The sequence below is a fragment of the Topomyia yanbarensis genome, chromosome 2, assembly GCF_030247195.1.
Source record: "Topomyia yanbarensis strain Yona2022 chromosome 2, ASM3024719v1, whole genome shotgun sequence".
Classification (NCBI taxonomy): domain Eukaryota; kingdom Metazoa; phylum Arthropoda; class Insecta; order Diptera; family Culicidae; genus Topomyia; species Topomyia yanbarensis.
The window spans coordinates 115,513,244-115,532,066 of NC_080671.1; the positions used below are offsets into that span (position 1 = coordinate 115,513,244).

The 18,823-nt window shown below is 34.1% G+C and overlaps 1 protein-coding gene across 1 annotated transcript; it reads left to right on the forward strand.

Moving 5' to 3' along the window:
- The first annotated feature begins 433 nt into the window (after window positions 1–433).
- Window positions 434–5,239, forward strand: LOC131679681 (uncharacterized). The gene has a single exon (XM_058960417.1). It carries the CDS (start codon window positions 434–436, stop codon window positions 5,237–5,239), a length of 4,806 nt encoding a protein of 1,601 aa, XP_058816400.1.
- Window positions 5,240–18,823: the final 13,584 nt, after the last annotated feature.

Below are 18,823 nucleotides of genomic sequence, written 5' to 3' on the forward strand. Positions count from 1 at the left end.
TTCGTCCTTTTGACTGTACCATACTGATCCCTGAGCATAACTCCAGCACGGTTGTGCATTCACAATTATTGGTTGTCGCTTTTCATCGGAATATTTTGGAACTTCGAATCTTCTGTTGGTTGTCGTGGTGAGTGACCACAGTATATGTCCAGCCGTCGCTGGCATTCTTTTTGATACTACATACTCGCTTCCTCTCCTCTGCCCTCGCACATTGGCTGGTTATACATCGTGCACCAAGTGTTACATCTGCATGGAGTTAGTGTGACGTCATTGCATTGCTTGTAGTTTGACATTTTAACGCTCTGGGGCGCATCTATAGTTCCTGTAAGGTCAGTGCTGCAGATAGTATATGCCTAGCGAAGCTAGGGCCGTTCACAGGGTATTGCACTGAAATCATCTCTCATTTACCGGTTTCCTGAGTGAAATAAGCACCATGCCTCCTGCCGCATCCAGCACGAAGAAGTCTCCATCGTTGAAGTTGCTCGTTACCAAGCTGAAGGATGTCCAATCTTCTTTTGACGATATTTATCGTTTCGTCGAAGACTTCAAGGAAAATACAACTACTACCCAGATTGAAGTGCGTCTGGAAAAACTCGACGAACTGTGGGAAAAATTCAGCGACACCCTTATAGAGTTGAAATCTCACGACGACTATGCAGCAAAGGGTGATGACTACGAGGATGAAAGGTTGGACTTCAGCGATCGATACTACAGGGCAAAATCGTTTCTTGTGGATATGGCCAAAGAAAGACAAGAGGCACCAGCCATGGAACAATCGATACGGGTCGGTGATACGTCGGTGCATAGCACAATGGACCATGTGCGGCTGCCTCAAATAAAGCTGCAGACGTTCAACGGCGACATTGACGAATGGTTAGGATTCCGGGATCTCTTCACCTCACTTATACACTGGAAGGCGGATTTACCAGAGGTGGAGAAATTTCACTACCTAAAAGGATGCCTTCAGGGTGAACCTAAAAGCTTGATCGAACCGCTACAAATCACTCGGGCTAATTACCAGGTGGCTTGGGAAATGCTGTTAAAATGCTATAATAACAGTAAGCAATTGAAGAAGCGTCAGGTCCAATCGCTCTTCAAACTACCAGCACTAACAAGGGAATCCGTTGCTGATCTCCACTCCCTATTGGAAGGCTTCCAAAGGGTAGTTCAAACACTGGATCAAATTGTGCAGCCGCATGATTATAAGGATCTTCTATTGGTAAATTTACTTTCTGCACGTCTCGACCCGATCACGCGAAGAGGCTGGGAGGAGCACTCATCGAATAAGGATCAAGATTCGCTAAATGATTTGACGGATTTTCTTCATCGGAGGATTCAAATTTTGGAGGCGTTACCTTCAAGGGCCGTGGACACTAGGGGTGTCCAGCAATCACAACCTCCGTTGAAGCCGAAACTCTTTGCAGTTAAAAATAGTTTCAACACGGTTCAAGCAAACCACAGTAACTGCGTAGCGTGCAAGAGTAGCCATCCACTATATCAGTGCGGTAAATTCCGAGAAATGCCGGTTTCAGAGAGAGATGTGTTGTTGCGCAACAACTCACTCTGTCGCAACTGTTTCCGCCAAGGGCATCATGCAAAAGATTGCCAATCAAAATATTCCTGTCGCCATTGTAAAGGACGTCACCATACATTGGTTTGCTTCCGAGCTGGGAGGAATGAGAAGCCCAAGGATACAGCTGGTAGTCAAGGTTCCAATGCTTCCGTTTCACAAGACAATTCAAGTAGCTCTATCGCTACACCCTCCTCCTCCTCCTCCTCGCAAGTGGCTAACATGGCAGCCACTGAAGTTTCGCTAGTTGGATCAGTACATCGACACTCGTCGCAGGTTTTGTTGGCTACAGCGGTGGTCATCATTGAGGATGATGGTGGCACTCAGTACCCAGCACGGGCTCTACTCGACTCAGGTTCGGAGAGCAATTTCATTTCGGAGCGATTGAGTCAACGTCTAAAGGTGGATCGAGATAAGGTGGACATCTCGATATTAGGGATTGGTCAACGGACTAGCAAGGTAAAGCAGCGTATACAGGCCACAGTATTGTCACGAGTTACTGATTTCTCTCGGGCGATGAGTTTTTTGGTGCTTCCGAAGGTGACGGTAAATTTACCAACGGTTAACATCGACACAATCGGTTGGCCGATTCCACGAGATGTTGAGTTAGCAGATCCTGCTTTCGGTGTTTCTCAGAGTATTGACATCGTACTAGGAATCGAGTCATTCTTCGAGTTTTTCCAAACCGGACGCAAGATTCCTTTGGGAGAACGATTACCCTCATTAAATGAATCCGTATTTGGATGGGTTGTGTGTGGCGATTCATCTGTGCCCGATAAAACATTGAATATTAGCTGCAATGTTTCTACTACGGAAGGCTTGGAAGAGCTGATGGCTAGATTTTGGACCTGCGAAGATATGGGATCAACCAGGAACAATTCACCGGAAGAAGCACGCTGTGAAGAGCAGTTTGTGCGTTCGATTCAGCGTGGGGAAAGCGGCCGCTACACTGTATCATTGCCAAAGGATGAGGACAAACTAAAACAATTGGGCGATTCTAGGGGAATCGCATTCCGACGTCTCCAAGGTACGGAACGAAGATTGGAAAGGGATGCTGCATTACGGGAGCAGTACAAGGCCTTCATGACCGAATATGTGCGATTGGGTCATATGCAGCGAGTCGATACTACCATTCCCAACACGGATAAACGGTGTTATTTACCACATCATCCGGTGGTTAAAGAGGCGAGTACCACCACCAAGGTTAGGGTAGTATTCGACGCCTCCTGCAAAACGGCCTCAGGAGTGTCGCTGAACGATACATTGCTGGTAGGGCCAGTAATACAAGAGGACTTGAGGTCGATTATTCTCCGTTGCCGAACAAGACAGATAATGCTGGTTGCTGATGTGGAGAAAATGTTTCGTCAAATTAATGTGAACCCCGACGAACGACATCTTCAATCGATTCTATGGCGCTCATCACCAAGGGATGAGGCAGTTACCTATGAGCTGAACACCGTTACTTACGGAACCAAGCCTGCTCCATTTTTGGCCACAAGGACACTGAAACAGCTAGCGATGGAGGAGGAGCAACGATATCCGCTCGCAGCCAAGGCAATTTCGGAAGACACATACATGGATGATGTACTCACGGGTTCTGATAATGCAGCGGAGGCACTTAAGATGAGGATACAATTGGACAAGTTGATGGCTAGTGGGGGATTCCAGCTCAGGAAGTGGGCATCCAATTGTGTCGAGGTTTTACGTGGTATTCCTGAAGAAAATCTGGCGATCCGTGACTCAGAAATCGAATTAGATCCAGACCCATCGATCAAGACACTAGGATTAGTGTGGCAGCCTAGAACAGACGTCTTCAAATTTCAATTCAGCATACCTTCCATTGACGATAATCTGCTTATTACCAGGAGGCAATTTTTGTCGATCATTGCGACTCTGTTTGATCCTCTGGGTCTGGTTGGTGCAACCATTACAATGGCCAAGCTTTTCATGCAGCAATCTTGGATGCTGCGTGACGAACACGATCAGAGATTTGGCTGGGACCAGCCGTTACCTTCGATGGTGGGTGAGACGTGGCGGAAGTACCATCAGCAGCTTCATCTACTTAATCAAATACACGTGGATCGCTGTGTAATCATCCCCAGGGCAGTCGTGATGGAATTCCATTGCTTCTCAGACGCGTCACTGAAGGCCTACGGTGCGTGCCTATATGTTCGAAGCATCGATACAGCAGGAAGGGTGAAGGTTCAATTGCTCACATCGAAGTCAAAGGTGGCTCCGGTTAAATGTATGACGATCCCGAGGTTGGAGCTTTGCGGAGCGGTCTTAGCCGCTCAACTATTCCAAAAGGTGCAACAGGCAACTCGCTCGATCGCACGTGCATATTTTTGGACAGATTCAACGTGTGTGCTTCGATGGTTGCAAGCTTGTCCGGCCACATGGACTATATTCGTCGCAAATAGAGTGGCAACAATCCAGACTATAACAGAGGGGCATGAATGGAGACATGTTCCAGGAATTCATAATCCAGCCGATCTTATCTCGAGGGGAATCTCTCCAGAAGAAATAATTCATAATAATTTCTGGTGGAATGGCCCAAGCTGGTTAACGCACGACCATGAGGAATGGCCAAATAGTTTCGATAATTCATCGAGTGAGGGGGTTGAGGAAAAGAGGAGACGCACAGTTGTTGCTAATACGGCCTCGGTGGTGGCGGAATTCAATGAATGGTATTTATCCAAATTCGCTACATACTCCAATTTAATTCGCCGTACAGCAATATGGCTCCGATTGATTTCGTTACTTCGTACCCCGAAGAAGGATCGACGATCCGGTTGGATTACTACAGAGGAGCTGAAAACAGCCGAATATATACTTATACAACGGGTGCAACGGGAAGTCTTTCCTGATGAACGAAAAGCACTGCTAAAAGGGGATATGCTTCCAAGGAAATCTCCTCTGCGATGGTTCAATTCATTTGTGGCAGAAAGGGAGGAGCTCATAAGAGTTGGCGGGCGGTTAATCCATTCAAATGAACCAGAAGATGCCAAACATCCCATAGTGCTCCCAGCTCGACATCGCTTGACACGCATGATTCTTAAGCACTACCACGAACGTTTGCTCCACGCGGGGCCACAATTGTTGCTGAGTGTGGTCAGACTTCGCTACTGGCCGTTAGGAGGACGCAATGTAGCCAGGGAAACTGTTCATCGTTGTCAAAAATGCTTCCGATCAAAGCCCACTCCGTTGCAGCAATTTATGGGAGATTTGCCAGCAGCGCGAGTGACTATTTCTCGTCCTTTCTCAAGGTCGGGAGTGGACTATTTCGGACCTATCTACGTGCGCCCTGTACCACGACGCGCAGCAGTAAAAGCGTACGCGGCAATTTTCGTGTGCCTTTGCACGAAGGCGATTCATCTGGAGCTTGTCGGGGATTTATCTACGGATCGATTCTTGCAGGCTTTGCGTCGGTTCGTTGCCCGTCGAGGAAGGCCAACCGATATTTATTCCGACAACGGTACTAATTTCGTTGGAGCTCGGAACAAACTGGAAGAAGTACTACGTTTGTTGCGGGATAAACAGCATCAGGAGAAGGTATCCAAGAAGTGTGCAGAAGAAGGCATTCGCTGGCATTTTAGTCCTCCGGCATTCGCTGGCATTTTAGTCCTCCGCGTGCACCTCATTTCGGAGGCTTGTGGGAGGCGGCTGTGAGATCGGCCAAACATCACCTCTTGCGCGTGATTGGGGACAGCGTCGTGTCGCCCGAAGATATGAACACGCTTCTTGTGCAAGTGGAAGGCTGTTTAAATTCTCGACCACTTACACCTACATCAGACGACCCGAACGATCTTGAACCGTTAACTCCTGCGCATTTCTTGGTTGGATCGTCATTGCAGTCACTTCCAGAACAACACTTGCAAGCAGTTCCCATAAACCGTTTAAACTATTGGCAACGTATGCAAAGGATGCTCCAGGATTTTTGGAGAAGATGGCAGAGGGAGTACTTGTGTCAGTTGCAGGGTCGAACGAAGCGCTGGCGACCACCAATAGAAATTCAAATCGGTAAGCTTGTCGTTATTTTCGAAGAAAACCTACCTCCAACTCGCTGGAAAATGGGTAGAATACAGGAGTTACATCCAGGACCAGACGGTATTGTTAGAGTGGTCACTCTTAAGACCGCTTCTGGAACATTGAAGCGTCCGGTTGAGAAGCTGTGTTTGCTGCCTACACCAGAATTCAACGAACAACCTAGCAGCCACCAGCAGCAGTAGCCTTGCCTATCCCATACTAGTCGAGAGGAGTTTCTTTTCTTTATTTCAGAAATAGCGAATATTTCAGGGTGGGTGAGGATGTCTGCGACCTGCCTTCAACTACATCCCTGGTGCAGACAGTTTGAAAACAGTACATTGTTCTGCTGTAGGATCGTCTTACCCGTCTAGACATCCAAAACAATACGGCATCGATCGTCCGGTGCCCTTGATAAAGAACGAGCCAGTGATGAGAAGCGGTGACGTCATCAATAATCTGTCGGACTCTCCGAGAGATTAGCCAGGGAAGGAGAATCCGGCTGATTACACTACCACATGCTGCAGCTTCAATCCCGAACGGACTGACAAAGATCGATCTTGAGATGCTGTGAGTTAGTATCCATCTAGATCGCGCCGGAGTGACACCGATAAGGCCCGCATGCCAAAATTATTATAATTAAGTTAAAAAATATGTGTTAGGCAATAAATGTTTTATGGTAGATTAAATTGTGTGCAGATAATAAAATGTGTTTAGTGTAATGAACTATAATAAATTGGATTGTTACTACCGAGTGATGTGTTAAGCATGCAATTGGAGAAGTCCTGGATCAATTTAGTTTCGGTCGGCGCTGGTGGAATTGTTTAGCCTGCTGGATCCTATTGTGTCGGGAGACATACTTGATTCGATGTTGGGAGGCCTGAGCTGGTCCACACTCTAGCTATCGAAGACCCTCTGGTAAGCCTTATACTCAGGAACCCATCATGTATAAATTGGCGCAAAATGTATAAATTGTCGAAAAATGTATAAATTGTCGAAAAATGTATAAATTGTCGAAAAATGTATGAATTGGCGAAAAATGTATAAATTGGCGAAAAATGTATAAATTGGCGAAAAATGTATAAATTGGCGCAAAATGTATAAATTGTCGAAAAATGTATAAATTGTCGAAAAATGTATAAATTGTCGAAAAATGTATAAATTGGCGAAAAATGTATAAATTGGCGAAAAATGTATAAATTGGCGAAAAATGTATAAATTGGCGCAAAATGTATAAATTGTCGAAAAATGTATAAATTGTCGAAAAATGTATAAATTGTCGAAAAATGTATGAATTGGCGAAAAATGTATAAATTGTCGAAAAATGTATAAATTGTCGAAAAATGTATAAATTGTCGAAAAATGTATGAATTGGCGAAAAATGTATAAATTGTCGAAAAATGTATAAATTGTCGAAAAATGTATAAATTGGCGAAAAATGTATAAATTGGCGAAAAATGTATAAATTGGCGAAAAATGTATAAATTGGCGAAAAATGTATAAATTGGCGCAAAATGTATAAATTGTCGAAAAATGTATAAATTGTCGAAAAATGTATAAATTGTCGAAAAATGTATGAATTGGCGAAAAATGTATAATTTGGCGAAAAACGTATAAATTGGCGAAAAACGTATAAATTGGCGAAAAATGTATAAATTGGCGAAAAATGTATAAATTGGCGAAAAATGTATAAATTGGCGAAAAATGTATAAATTGGCGACAAATGCATAAATTGGCGAAAAATGTATAAATTGGCGCAAAATGCATAAATTGGTGAAAAATGTATAATTTTGCGAAAAATGTATAATAAGGCGAAAAATGTATGAATTGGCGAAAAATGTATAAATTGGCGAAAAATGTATAAATTGGCGAAAAATGTATAAATTGGCGCAAAATGTATAAATTGTCGAAAAATGTATAAATTGTCGAAAAATGTATAAATTGTCGAAAAATGTATGAATTGGCGAAAAATGTATAATTTGGCGAAAAACGTATAAATTGGCGAAAAATGTATAAATTGTCGAAAAATGTATAAATTGTCGAAAAATGTATAAATTGTCGAAAAATGTATGAATTGGCGAAAAATGTATAAATTGTCGAAAAATGTATAAATTGTCGAAAAATGTATAAATTGGCGAAAAATGTATAAATTGGCGAAAAATGTATAAATTGGCGAAAAATGTATAAATTGGCGCAAAATGTATAAATTGTCGAAAAATGTATAAATTGTCGAAAAATGTATAAATTGTCGAAAAATGTATGAATTGGCGAAAAATGTATAATTTGGCGAAAAACGTATAAATTGGCGAAAAACGTATAAATTGGCGAAAAATGTATAAATTGGCGAAAAATGTATAAATTGGCTAAAAATGTATAAATTGGCGAAAAATGTATAAATTGGCGACAAATGCATAAATTGGCGAAAAATGTATAAATTGGCGCAAAATGCATAAATTGGTGAAAAATGTATAATTTTGCGAAAAATGTATAATAAGGCGAAAAATGTATAAATTGGCGCAAAATGTATAAATTGTCGAAAAATGTATAAATTGTCGAAAAATGTATAAATTGTCGAAAAATGTATGAATTGCCGAAAAATGTATAAATTGTCGAAAAATGTATAAATTGGCGAAAAATGTATAAATTGGCGCAAAATGTATAAATTGTCGAAAAATGTATGAATTGGCGAAAAATGTATGAATTGGCGAAAAATGTATAAATTGTCGAAAAATGTATAAATTGGCGAAAAATGTATAAATTGTCGAAAAATGTATAAATTGTCGAAAAATGTATAAATTGTCGAAAAATGTATGAATTGGCGAAAAATGTATAAATTGGCGAAAAATGTATAAATTGGCGAAAAATGTATAAATTGGCGAAAAATGTATAAATTGGCGCAAAATGTATAAATTGTCGAAAAATGTATAAATTGTCGAAAAATGTATAAATTGTCGAAAAATGTATAAATTGTCGAAAAATGTATGAATTGGCGAAAAATGTATAAATTGGCGAAAAATGTATAAATTGGCGCAAAATGTATAAATTGGCGAAAAATGTATAAATTGGCGAAAAATGTATAAATTGGCGAAAAATGTATAAATTGGCGCAAAATTTATAAATTGTCGAAAAATGTATAAATTGTCGAAAAATGTATAAATTGTCGAAAAATGTATGAATTGGCGAAAAATGTATAATTTGGCGAAAAACGTATAAATTGGCGAAAAACGTATAAATTGGCGAAAAATGTATAAATTGGCGAAAAATGTATAAATTGGCGAAAAATGTATAAATTGGCGAAAAATGTATAAATTGGCGACAAATGCATAAATTGGCGCAAAATGCATAAATTGGTGAAAAATGTATAATTTTGCGAAAAATGTATAATAAGGCGAAAAATGTATAAATTGGCGCAAAATGTATAAATTGTCGAAAAATGTATAAATTGTCGAAAAATGTATAAATTGTCGAAAAATGTATGAATTGCCGAAAAATGTATAAATTGTCGAAAAATGTATGAATTGGCGAAAAATGTATAAATTGTCGAAAAATGTATAAATTGTCGAAAAATGTATAAATTGGCGAAAAATGTATAAATTGGCGAAATATGTATAAATTGGCGAAAAATGTATAAATTGTCGAAAAATGTATAAATTGTCGAAAAATGTATGAATTGGCGAAAAATGTATAATTTGGCGAAAAACGTATAAATTGGCGAAAAATGTATAAATTGGCGAAAAATGTATAAATTGGCGAAAAATGTATAAATTGGCGAAAAATGTATAAATTGGCGAAAAATGTATAAATTGGCGAAAAATGTATAAATTGGCGACAAATGCATAAATTGGCGAAAAATGTATAAATTGGCGCAAAATGCATAAATTGGTGAAAAATGTATAAATTGTCGAAATATGTATAAATTGTCGAAATATGTATAAATTGTCGAAAAATGTATAAATTGTCGAAAAATGTATGAATTGCCGAAAAAGGTATAAATTGGCGAAAAATGTATAAATTGGCGAAAAATGTATAATTAGGCGAAAAATGTATAATTAGGCGAAAAATGTATAAATTGGCGAAAAATGTATAAATTGGCGAAAAATGTATAAATTGGCGCAAAATGTATAAATTGTCGAAAAATGTATAAATTATCGAAAAATGTATAAATTGTCGAAAATTGTATGAATTGGCGAAAAATGTATAAATTGGCGAAAAATGTATAAATTGGCGAAAAATGTATAAATTGGCGAAAAATGTATAAATTGGCGAAAAATGTATAAATTGGCGAAAATGTATAATTTGGCGAAAAATGTATAAATTGGCGAAAAATGTATAAATTGGCGAAAAATGTATAAATTGGCGAAAATGTATAATTTGGCGAAAAATGTATTAATTGGCGCAAAATGTATAAATTGTCGAAAAATGTATAAATTGTCGAAAAATGTATAAATTGTCGAAAAATGTATAAATTGTCGAAAAATGTATGAATTGCCGAAAAATGTATAAATTGGCGCAAAATGTATAAATTGTCGAAAAATGTATGAATTGGCGAAAAATGTATAAATTGGCGAAAATGTATAATTTGGCGAAAAATGTATAAATTGGCGCAAAATGTATAAATTGGCGAAAAATGTATAAATTGGCGAAAAATGTATAAATTGGCGCAAAATGTATAAATTGTCGAAAAATGTATAAATTGTCGAAAAATGTATAAATTGTCGAAAAATGTATGAATTGGCGAAAAATGTATAATTTGGCGAAAAACGTATAAATTGGCGAAAAACGTATAAATTGGCGAAAAATGTATAAATTGGCGAAAAATGTATAAATTGTCGAAAAATGTATAAATTGTAGAAAAATGTATGAATTGCCGAAAAATGTATAAATTGCCGAAAAATGTATAAATTGGCGAAAAATGTATAAATTGGCGAAAAGTGTATTGTCTGCGACCTGCCTTCAACTACATCCCTGGTGCAGACAGTTTGAAAACAGTACATTGTTCTGCTGTAGGATCGTCTTACCCGTCTAGACATCCAAAACAATACGGCATCGATCGTCCGGTGCCCTTGATAAAGAACGAGCCAGTGATGAGAAGCGGTGACGTCATCAATAATCTGTCGGACTCTCCGAGAGATTAGCCAGGGAAGGAGAATCCGGCTGATTACACTACCACATGCTGCAGCTTCAATCCCGAACGGACTGACAAAGATCGATCTTGAGATGCTGTGAGTTAGTATCCATCTAGATCGCGCCGGAGTGACACCGATAAGGCCCGCATGCCAAAATTATTATAATTAAGTTAAAAAATATGTGTTAGGCAATAAATGTTTTATGGTAGATTAAATTGTGTGCAGATAATAAAAATGTGTTTAGTGTAATGAACTATAATAAATTGGATTGTTACTACCGAGTGATGTGTTAAGCATGCAATTGGAGAAGTCCTGGATCAATTTAGTTTCGGTCGGCGCTGGTGGAATTGTTTAGCCTGCTGGATCCTATTGTGTCGGGAGACATACTTGATTCGATGTTGGGAGGCCTGAGCTGGTCCACACTCTAGCTATCGAAGACCCTCTGGTAAGCCTTATACTCAGGAACCCATCATGTATAAATTGGCGCAAAATGTATAAATTGTCGAAAAATGTATAAATTGTCGAAAAATGTATAAATTGTCGAAAAATGTATAAATTGTCGAAAAATGTATGAATTGGCGAAAAATGTATAAATTGGCGAAAAATGTATAAATTGGCGAAAAATGTATAAATTGGCGCAAAATGTATAAATTGTCGAAAAATGTATAAATTGTCGAAAATGTATAAATTGTCGAAAAATGTATAAATTGGCGAAAAATGTATAAATTGGCGAAAAATGTATAAATTGGCGAAAAATGTATAAATTGGCGCAAAATGTATAAATTGTCGAAAAATGTATAAATTGTCGAAAAATGTATAAATTGTCGAAAAATGTATGAATTGGCGAAAAATGTATAAATTGTCGAAAAATGTATAAATTGTCGAAAAATGTATAAATTGTCGAAAAATGTATGAATTGGCGAAAAATGTATAAATTGTCGAAAAATGTATAAATTGGCGAAAAATGTATAAATTGGCGAAAAATGTATAAATTGGCGAAAAATGTATAAATTGGCGCAAAATGTATAAATTGTCGAAAAATGTATAAATTGTCGAAAAATGTATAAATTGTCGAAAAATGTATGAATTGGCGAAAAATGTATAATTTGGCGAAAAACGTATAAATTGGCGAAAAACGTATAAATTGGCGAAAAATGTATAAATTGGCGAAAAATGTATAAATTGGCGAAAAATGTATAAATTGGCGAAAAATGTATAAATTGGCGACAAATGCATAAATTGGCGAAAAATGTATAAATTGGCGCAAAATGTATAAATTGTCGAAAAATGTATAAATTGTCGAAAAATGTATAAATTGTCGAAAAATGTATGAATTGGCGAAAAATGTATAATTTGGCGAAAAACGTATAAATTGGCGAAAAATGTATAAATTGTCGAAAAATGTATAAATTGTCGAAAAATGTATAAATTGTCGAAAAATGTATGAATTGGCGAAAAATGTATAAATTGTCGAAAAATGTATAAATTGTCGAAAAATGTATAAATTGGCGAAAAATGTATAAATTGGCGAAAAATGTATAAATTGGCGAAAAATGTATAAATTGGCGCAAAATGTATAAATTGTCGAAAAATGTATAAATTGGCGAAAAATGTATAAATTGGCGCAAAATGTATAAATTGTCGAAAAATGTATAAATTGTCGAAAAATGTATAAATTGTCGAAAAATGTATGAATTGGCGAAAAATGTATAATTTGGCGAAAAACGTATAAATTGTCGAAAAATGTATAAATTGTCGAAAAATGTATAAATTGTCGAAAAATGTATGAATTGGCGAAAAATAAATAAATTGTCGAAAAATGTATAAATTGTCGAAAAATGTATAAATTGGCGAAAAATGTATAAATTGGCGAAAAATGTATAAATTGGCGAAAAATGTATAAATTGGCGCAAAATGTATAAATTGTCGAAAAATGTATAAATTGGCGAAAAATGTATAAATTGTCGAAAAATGTATAAATTGTCGAAAAATGTATAAATTGTCGAAAAATGTATGAATTGCCGAAAAATGTATAAATTGTCGAAAAATGTATAAATTGGCGAAAAATGTATAAATTGGCGCAAAATGTATAAATTGTCGAAAAATGTATGAATTGGCGAAAAATGTATAAATTGGCGAAAAATGTATAAATTGGCGAAAAATGTATAAATTGGCGCAAAATGTATAAATTGTCGAAAAATGTATAAATTGTCGAAAAATGTATAAATTGTCGAAAAATGTATAAATTGTCGAAAAATGTATAAATTGTCGAAAAATGTATGAAATGGCGAAAAATGTATAAATTGGCGAAAAATGTATAAATTGGCGCAAAATGTATAAATTGTCGAAAAATGTATAAATTGGCGAAAAATGTATAAATTGGCGAAAAATGTATAAATTGGCGAAAAATGTATAAATTGGCGAAAAATGTATAAATTGGCGCAAAATGTATAAATTGTCGAAAAATGTATAAATTGTCGAAAAATGTATAAATTGTCGAAAAATGTATGAATTGGCGAAAAATGTATAATTTGGCGAAAAACGTATAAATTGGCGAAAAACGTATAAATTGGCGAAAAATGTATAAATTGGCGAAAAATGTATAAATTGGCGAAAAATGTATAAATTGGCGAAAAATGTATAAATTGGCGACAAATGCATAAATTGGCGAAAAATGTATAAATTGGCGCAAAATGCATAAATTGGTGAAAAATGTATAATTTTGCGAAAAATGTATAATAAGGCGAAAAATGTATAAATTGGCGCAAAATGTATAAATTGTCGAAAAATGTATAAATTGTCGAAAAATGTTTAAATTGTCGAAAAATGTATGAATTGCCGAAAAATGTATAAATTGTCGAAAAATGTATAAATTGGCGAAAAATGTATAAATTGGCGCAAAATGTATAAATTGTCGAAAAATGTATGAATTGGCGAAAAATGTATAAATTGGCGAAAAATGTATAAATTGGCGAAAAATGTATAAATTGGCGCAAAATGTATAAATTGTCGAAAAATGTATAAATTGTCGAAAAATGTATAAATTGTCGAAAAATGTATAAATTGTCGAAAAATGTATAAATTGTCGAAAAATGTATGAATTGGCGAAAAATGTATAAATTGGCGAAAAATGTATAAATTGGCGCAAAATGTATAAATTGGCGAAAAATGTATAAATTGGCGAAAAATGTATAAATTGGCGAAAAATGTATAAATTGGCGAAAAATGTATGAATTGGCGCAAAATGTATAAATTGTCGAAAAATGTATAAATTGTCGAAAAATGTATAAATTGTCGAAAAATGTATGAATTGGCGAAAAATGTATAAATTGTCGAAAAATGTATGAATTGGCGAAAAATGTATAAATTGGCGAAAAATGTATAAATTGGCGAAAAATGTATAAATTGGCGAAAAATGTATAAATTGGCGACAAATGCATAAATTGGCGAAAAATGTATAAATTGGCGCAAAATGCATAAATTGGTGAAAAATGTATAATTTTGCGAAAAATGTATAATTAGGCGAAAAATGTATAAATTGGCGCAAAATGTATAAATTGTCGAAAAATGTATAAATTGTCGAAAAATGTATAAATTGTCGAAAAATGTACGAATTGCCGAAAAATGTATAAATTGGCGAAAAATGTATAAATTGGCGCAAAATGTATAAATTGTCGAAAAATGTATAAATTGGCGAAAAATGTATAAATTGGCGAAAAATGTATAAATTGGCGAAAAATGTATAAATTGGCGACAAATGCATAAATTGGCGAAAAATGTATAAATTGGCGCAAAATGCATAAATTGGTGAAAAATGTATAATTTTGCGAAAAATGTATAATTAGGCGAAAAATGTATAAATTGGCAAAAATGTATAAATTGGCGCAAAATGTATAAATTGGCGAAAAATGTATAAATTGGCGAAAAATGTATAAATTGGCGCAAAATGTATAAATTGTCGAAAAATGTATGAAATGGCGAAAAATGTATAAATTGGCGAAAAATGTATAAATTGGCGAAAAATGTATAAATTGGCGCAAAATGTATAAATTGTCGAAAAATGTATAAATTGTCGAAAAATGTATAAATTGTCGAAAAATGTATGAATTGGCGAAAAATGTATAATTTGGCGAAAAATGTATGAATTGGCGAAAAATGTATAATTTGGCGAAAAACGTATAAATTGGCGAAAAATGTATAAATTGGCGAAAAATGTATAAATTGGCGAAAAATGTATAAATTGGCGAAAAATGTATAAATTGGCGAAAAATGTATAAATTGGCGACAAATGCATAAATTGGCGAAAAATGTATAAATTGGCGCAAAATGCATAAATTGGTGAAAAATGTATAATTTTGCGAAAAATGTATAATTAGGCGAAAAATGTATAAATTGGCGCAAAATGTATAAATTGTCGAAAAATGTATAAATTGTCGAAAAATGTATAAATTGTCGAAAAATGTATGAATTGCCGAAAAATGTATAAATTGTCGAAAAATGTATAAATTGGCGAAAAATGTATAAATTGGCGCAAAATGTATAAATTGTCGAAAAATGTATGAATTGGCGAAAAATGTATAAATTGGCGAAAAATGTATAAATTGGCGAAAAATGTATAAATTGGCGCAAAATGTATAAATTGTCGAAAAATGTATAAATTGTCGAAAAATGTATAAATTGTCGAAAAATGTATGAATTGGCGAAAAATGTATAATTTGGCGAAAAACGTATAAATTGGCGAAAAATGTATAAATTGGCGAAAAATGTATAAATTGGCGAAAAATGTATAAATTGGCGAAAAATGTATAAATTGGCGAAAAATGTATAAATTGGCGAAAAATGTATAAATTGGCGACAAATGCATAAATTGGCGAAAAATGTATAAATTGGCGCAAAATGCATAAATTGGTGAAAAATGTATAAATTGTCGAAATATGTATAAATTGTCGAAAAATGTATAAATTGTCGAAAAATGTATGAATTGGCGAAAAATGTATAAATTGGCGAAAAATGTATAAATTGGCGAAAAATGTATAAATTGGCGAAAAATGTATAAATTGGCGAAAAATGTATAAATTGGCGAGAAATGTATAAATTGTCGAAAATGTATAAATTGGCGAAAATGAATAATTTGGCGAAAAATGTATAAATTGGCGCAAAATGTATAAATTGTCGAAAAATGTATAAATTGTCGGAAAATGTATAAATTGTCGAAAAATGTATGAATTGCCGAAAAATGTATAAATTGGCGCAAAATGTATAAATTGTCGAAAAATGTATAAATTGTCGAAAAATGTATAAATTGTCGAAAAATGTATGAATTGGCGAAAAATGTATAAATTGGCAAAAAATGTATAAATTGGCGAAAAATGTATAAATTGGCGAAAAATGTATAAATTGGCGAAAAATGTATAAATTGGCGAAAAATGTATAAATTGGCGAAAATGTATAATTTGGCGAAAAATGTATAAATTGGCGAAAAATGTATAAATTGGCGAAAAATGTATAAATTGGCGAAAAATGCATAAATTGGCGAAAAATGTATAAATTGGCGCAAAATGCATAAATTGTCGAAAAATGTATAAATTGTCGAAAAATGTGTAAATTGTCGAAAAATGTGTAAATTGGCGAAAAATGCATAAATTGGCGAAAAATGTATAAATTGGCGCAAAATGCATAAATTGTCGAAAAATGTATAAATTGTCGAAAAATGTGTAAATTGTCGATAAATGTATAAATTGGCGAAAAATGTATAAATTGGCGAAAAATGTATAAATTGGCGAAAAATGTATAAATTGGTGAAAAATGTATAAATTGGCGAAAAGTGTATAAATTGGCGAAAAATAAATAAATTGGCGAAAAATGCATAAATTGGTGAAAAATGTATAAATTGGCAAAAAATGTTTAAATTGGCGAAAAATAAATAAATTTTGCGAAAAATGCATGAATATATAATGTAATTGGCGAAAAATGTATAAATTGGCGAAAAATAAATAAATTGGCGAAAAATGCATAAATTGGCGAAAAATGTATAAATTGGCGAAAAATGTATAAATTGGCGAAAAATAAATAAATTTTGCGAAAAATGCATGAATATATAATGTAATTGGCGAAAAATGTATAAATTGGCGAAAAATAAATAAATTGGCGAAAAATGCATAAATTGGCGAAAAATTTATAAATTGGCGAAAAATGTATGAATTGGCGAAAAATGTACAAATTGGCGAAAAATGTATAAATTGGCGAAAAATGTATAAATTGGCGCAAAATGCATAAATTGTCGAAAAATGCATAAATTGGCGAAAAATGCATAAATTGGCGAAAAATGTATAAATTGGCGAAAAATGTATAATTTGGCGAAAAATGTATAAATTTGCGAAAAATAAATAAATTGGCGAAAAATGCATAAATTGGCGAAAAATTTATAAATTGGCGCAAAATGAATAAAATGGCGCAGAAAGCAAAACAAATATGAAAAAGCAGGAAATGCATAAAATGACAGAAAAATGCAAAAAAGCAAAGAATTTTGAAGTGCACAATATGGCATAAACTGCGTAAAAGGGCGAATACATAATGCATAAATTAATTAAAATGGATAAAATGAACAAAGTGAATAACAAAGATAAATCAATAAATAAAATAAAATTATTAAAATAAATAAAATTCATAAAATAACTAAAAATAATAAAATATAAAATCTAACGGAAATGAATTAAATGAATAAAATAATTAAACAAATGAAATTAAAAAATTGATAAAACGATTAATAGGAGTGAAATGAACTGCATGAATAAAATTAAATTAAAGGAATTATATAAGGGATCATCCATAAATGACGTAGCATTATATGGGGGAGGGGGAGTTTTGTATTTTGTGATGATGTGTGACGACAGAAGGGTAAGAGGTCATGTCATGCTATGTAGCTTTTTTAAAGGGGAATAGAAGAGAATTTTTAAAAATTTACGATGAAAAGGGGGGCAGAGTTACCGTCAAGCTACGTAATTACCAGGGGGTTTTTAGAGGTTTGTGACAAAATGCTACGATGGGGGAGGGGGGTGTTAAAAATCACTCAAAAAATGCTACGTCATTTATGGATCATCCCTAAATAAAACGATAAATAGAGAATAAAATGAAAAATAGAATGCATAGAATACATAGAATGCATAGAATGCACAGAATGCATAGAATGCATAGAATGCATAGAATGCCTAAAGTAGTCAAATGCCTAAAAAGTAGTAAAATGCCTAAAAGTAGTGAAATGCCTAAGAAATAGTAAAATTCCTAAAAAGTAGTAAAATGTCTAAAAACTAGTAAAATGCCTAAAAAGTAGTAAAATGACTAAAAGTAGTAAAATGCTTAAAAAGTAGTAAAATGTCTAAAAAGTAGTGCCTAAAAAGTAGTAAAATGCTTAAAAAGTAAAAAAAATCCCTAAAAGTAGTAAAATCCCTAAAAAGTTATAAAATGCCTAAAAAGTTACTACTTTTGTCTAAAAAGTAGTAAAATGGCTAAAAAGTGGTAAAATGCCTAAAAAGTAGTAAAATGCCTAAAAATTAGTAAAATGTCTAAAAAGTAGAAAATGCCTAAAAGTAGTGCCTAAAAAGTAGTAAAATGCTTAAAAAGTAGAAAAATCCCTAAAAGTAGTAAAATCCCTAAAAAGTTATAAAATGCCTAAAAAGTAGTAAAATGTCTAAAAAGTAGTAAAATGTCTAAAAAGTGGTAAAATGCCTAAAAAGTAGTAAAATGCCTAAAAATTAGTAAAATGTCTAAAAAGTAGAAAATGCCTAAAAAGTAGTGCCTAAAAAGTAGTAAAATATCTAAAAAGTAGTAAAATGTCTAAAAAGTGGTAAAATGCTTAAAAAGTAGTAAAATGCCTAAAAATTAGTAAAATGCCTAAAAAAGTAGGAAAATGCCTTAAAATTAGTAAAATACCTAAAAAGTAGAAAAATGCCTAAAAAGTAGAAAAATGCCTAAAAAGTAGTAAAATGTCTAAAAACTAGTAAAATACCTAAAAAATAGTAAAATACCTAAAAAGTAGTAAAATGTCTAAAAAGTGGTAAAATGCCTAAAAAGTAGTAAAATGCCTAAAAATTAGTAAAATGTCTAA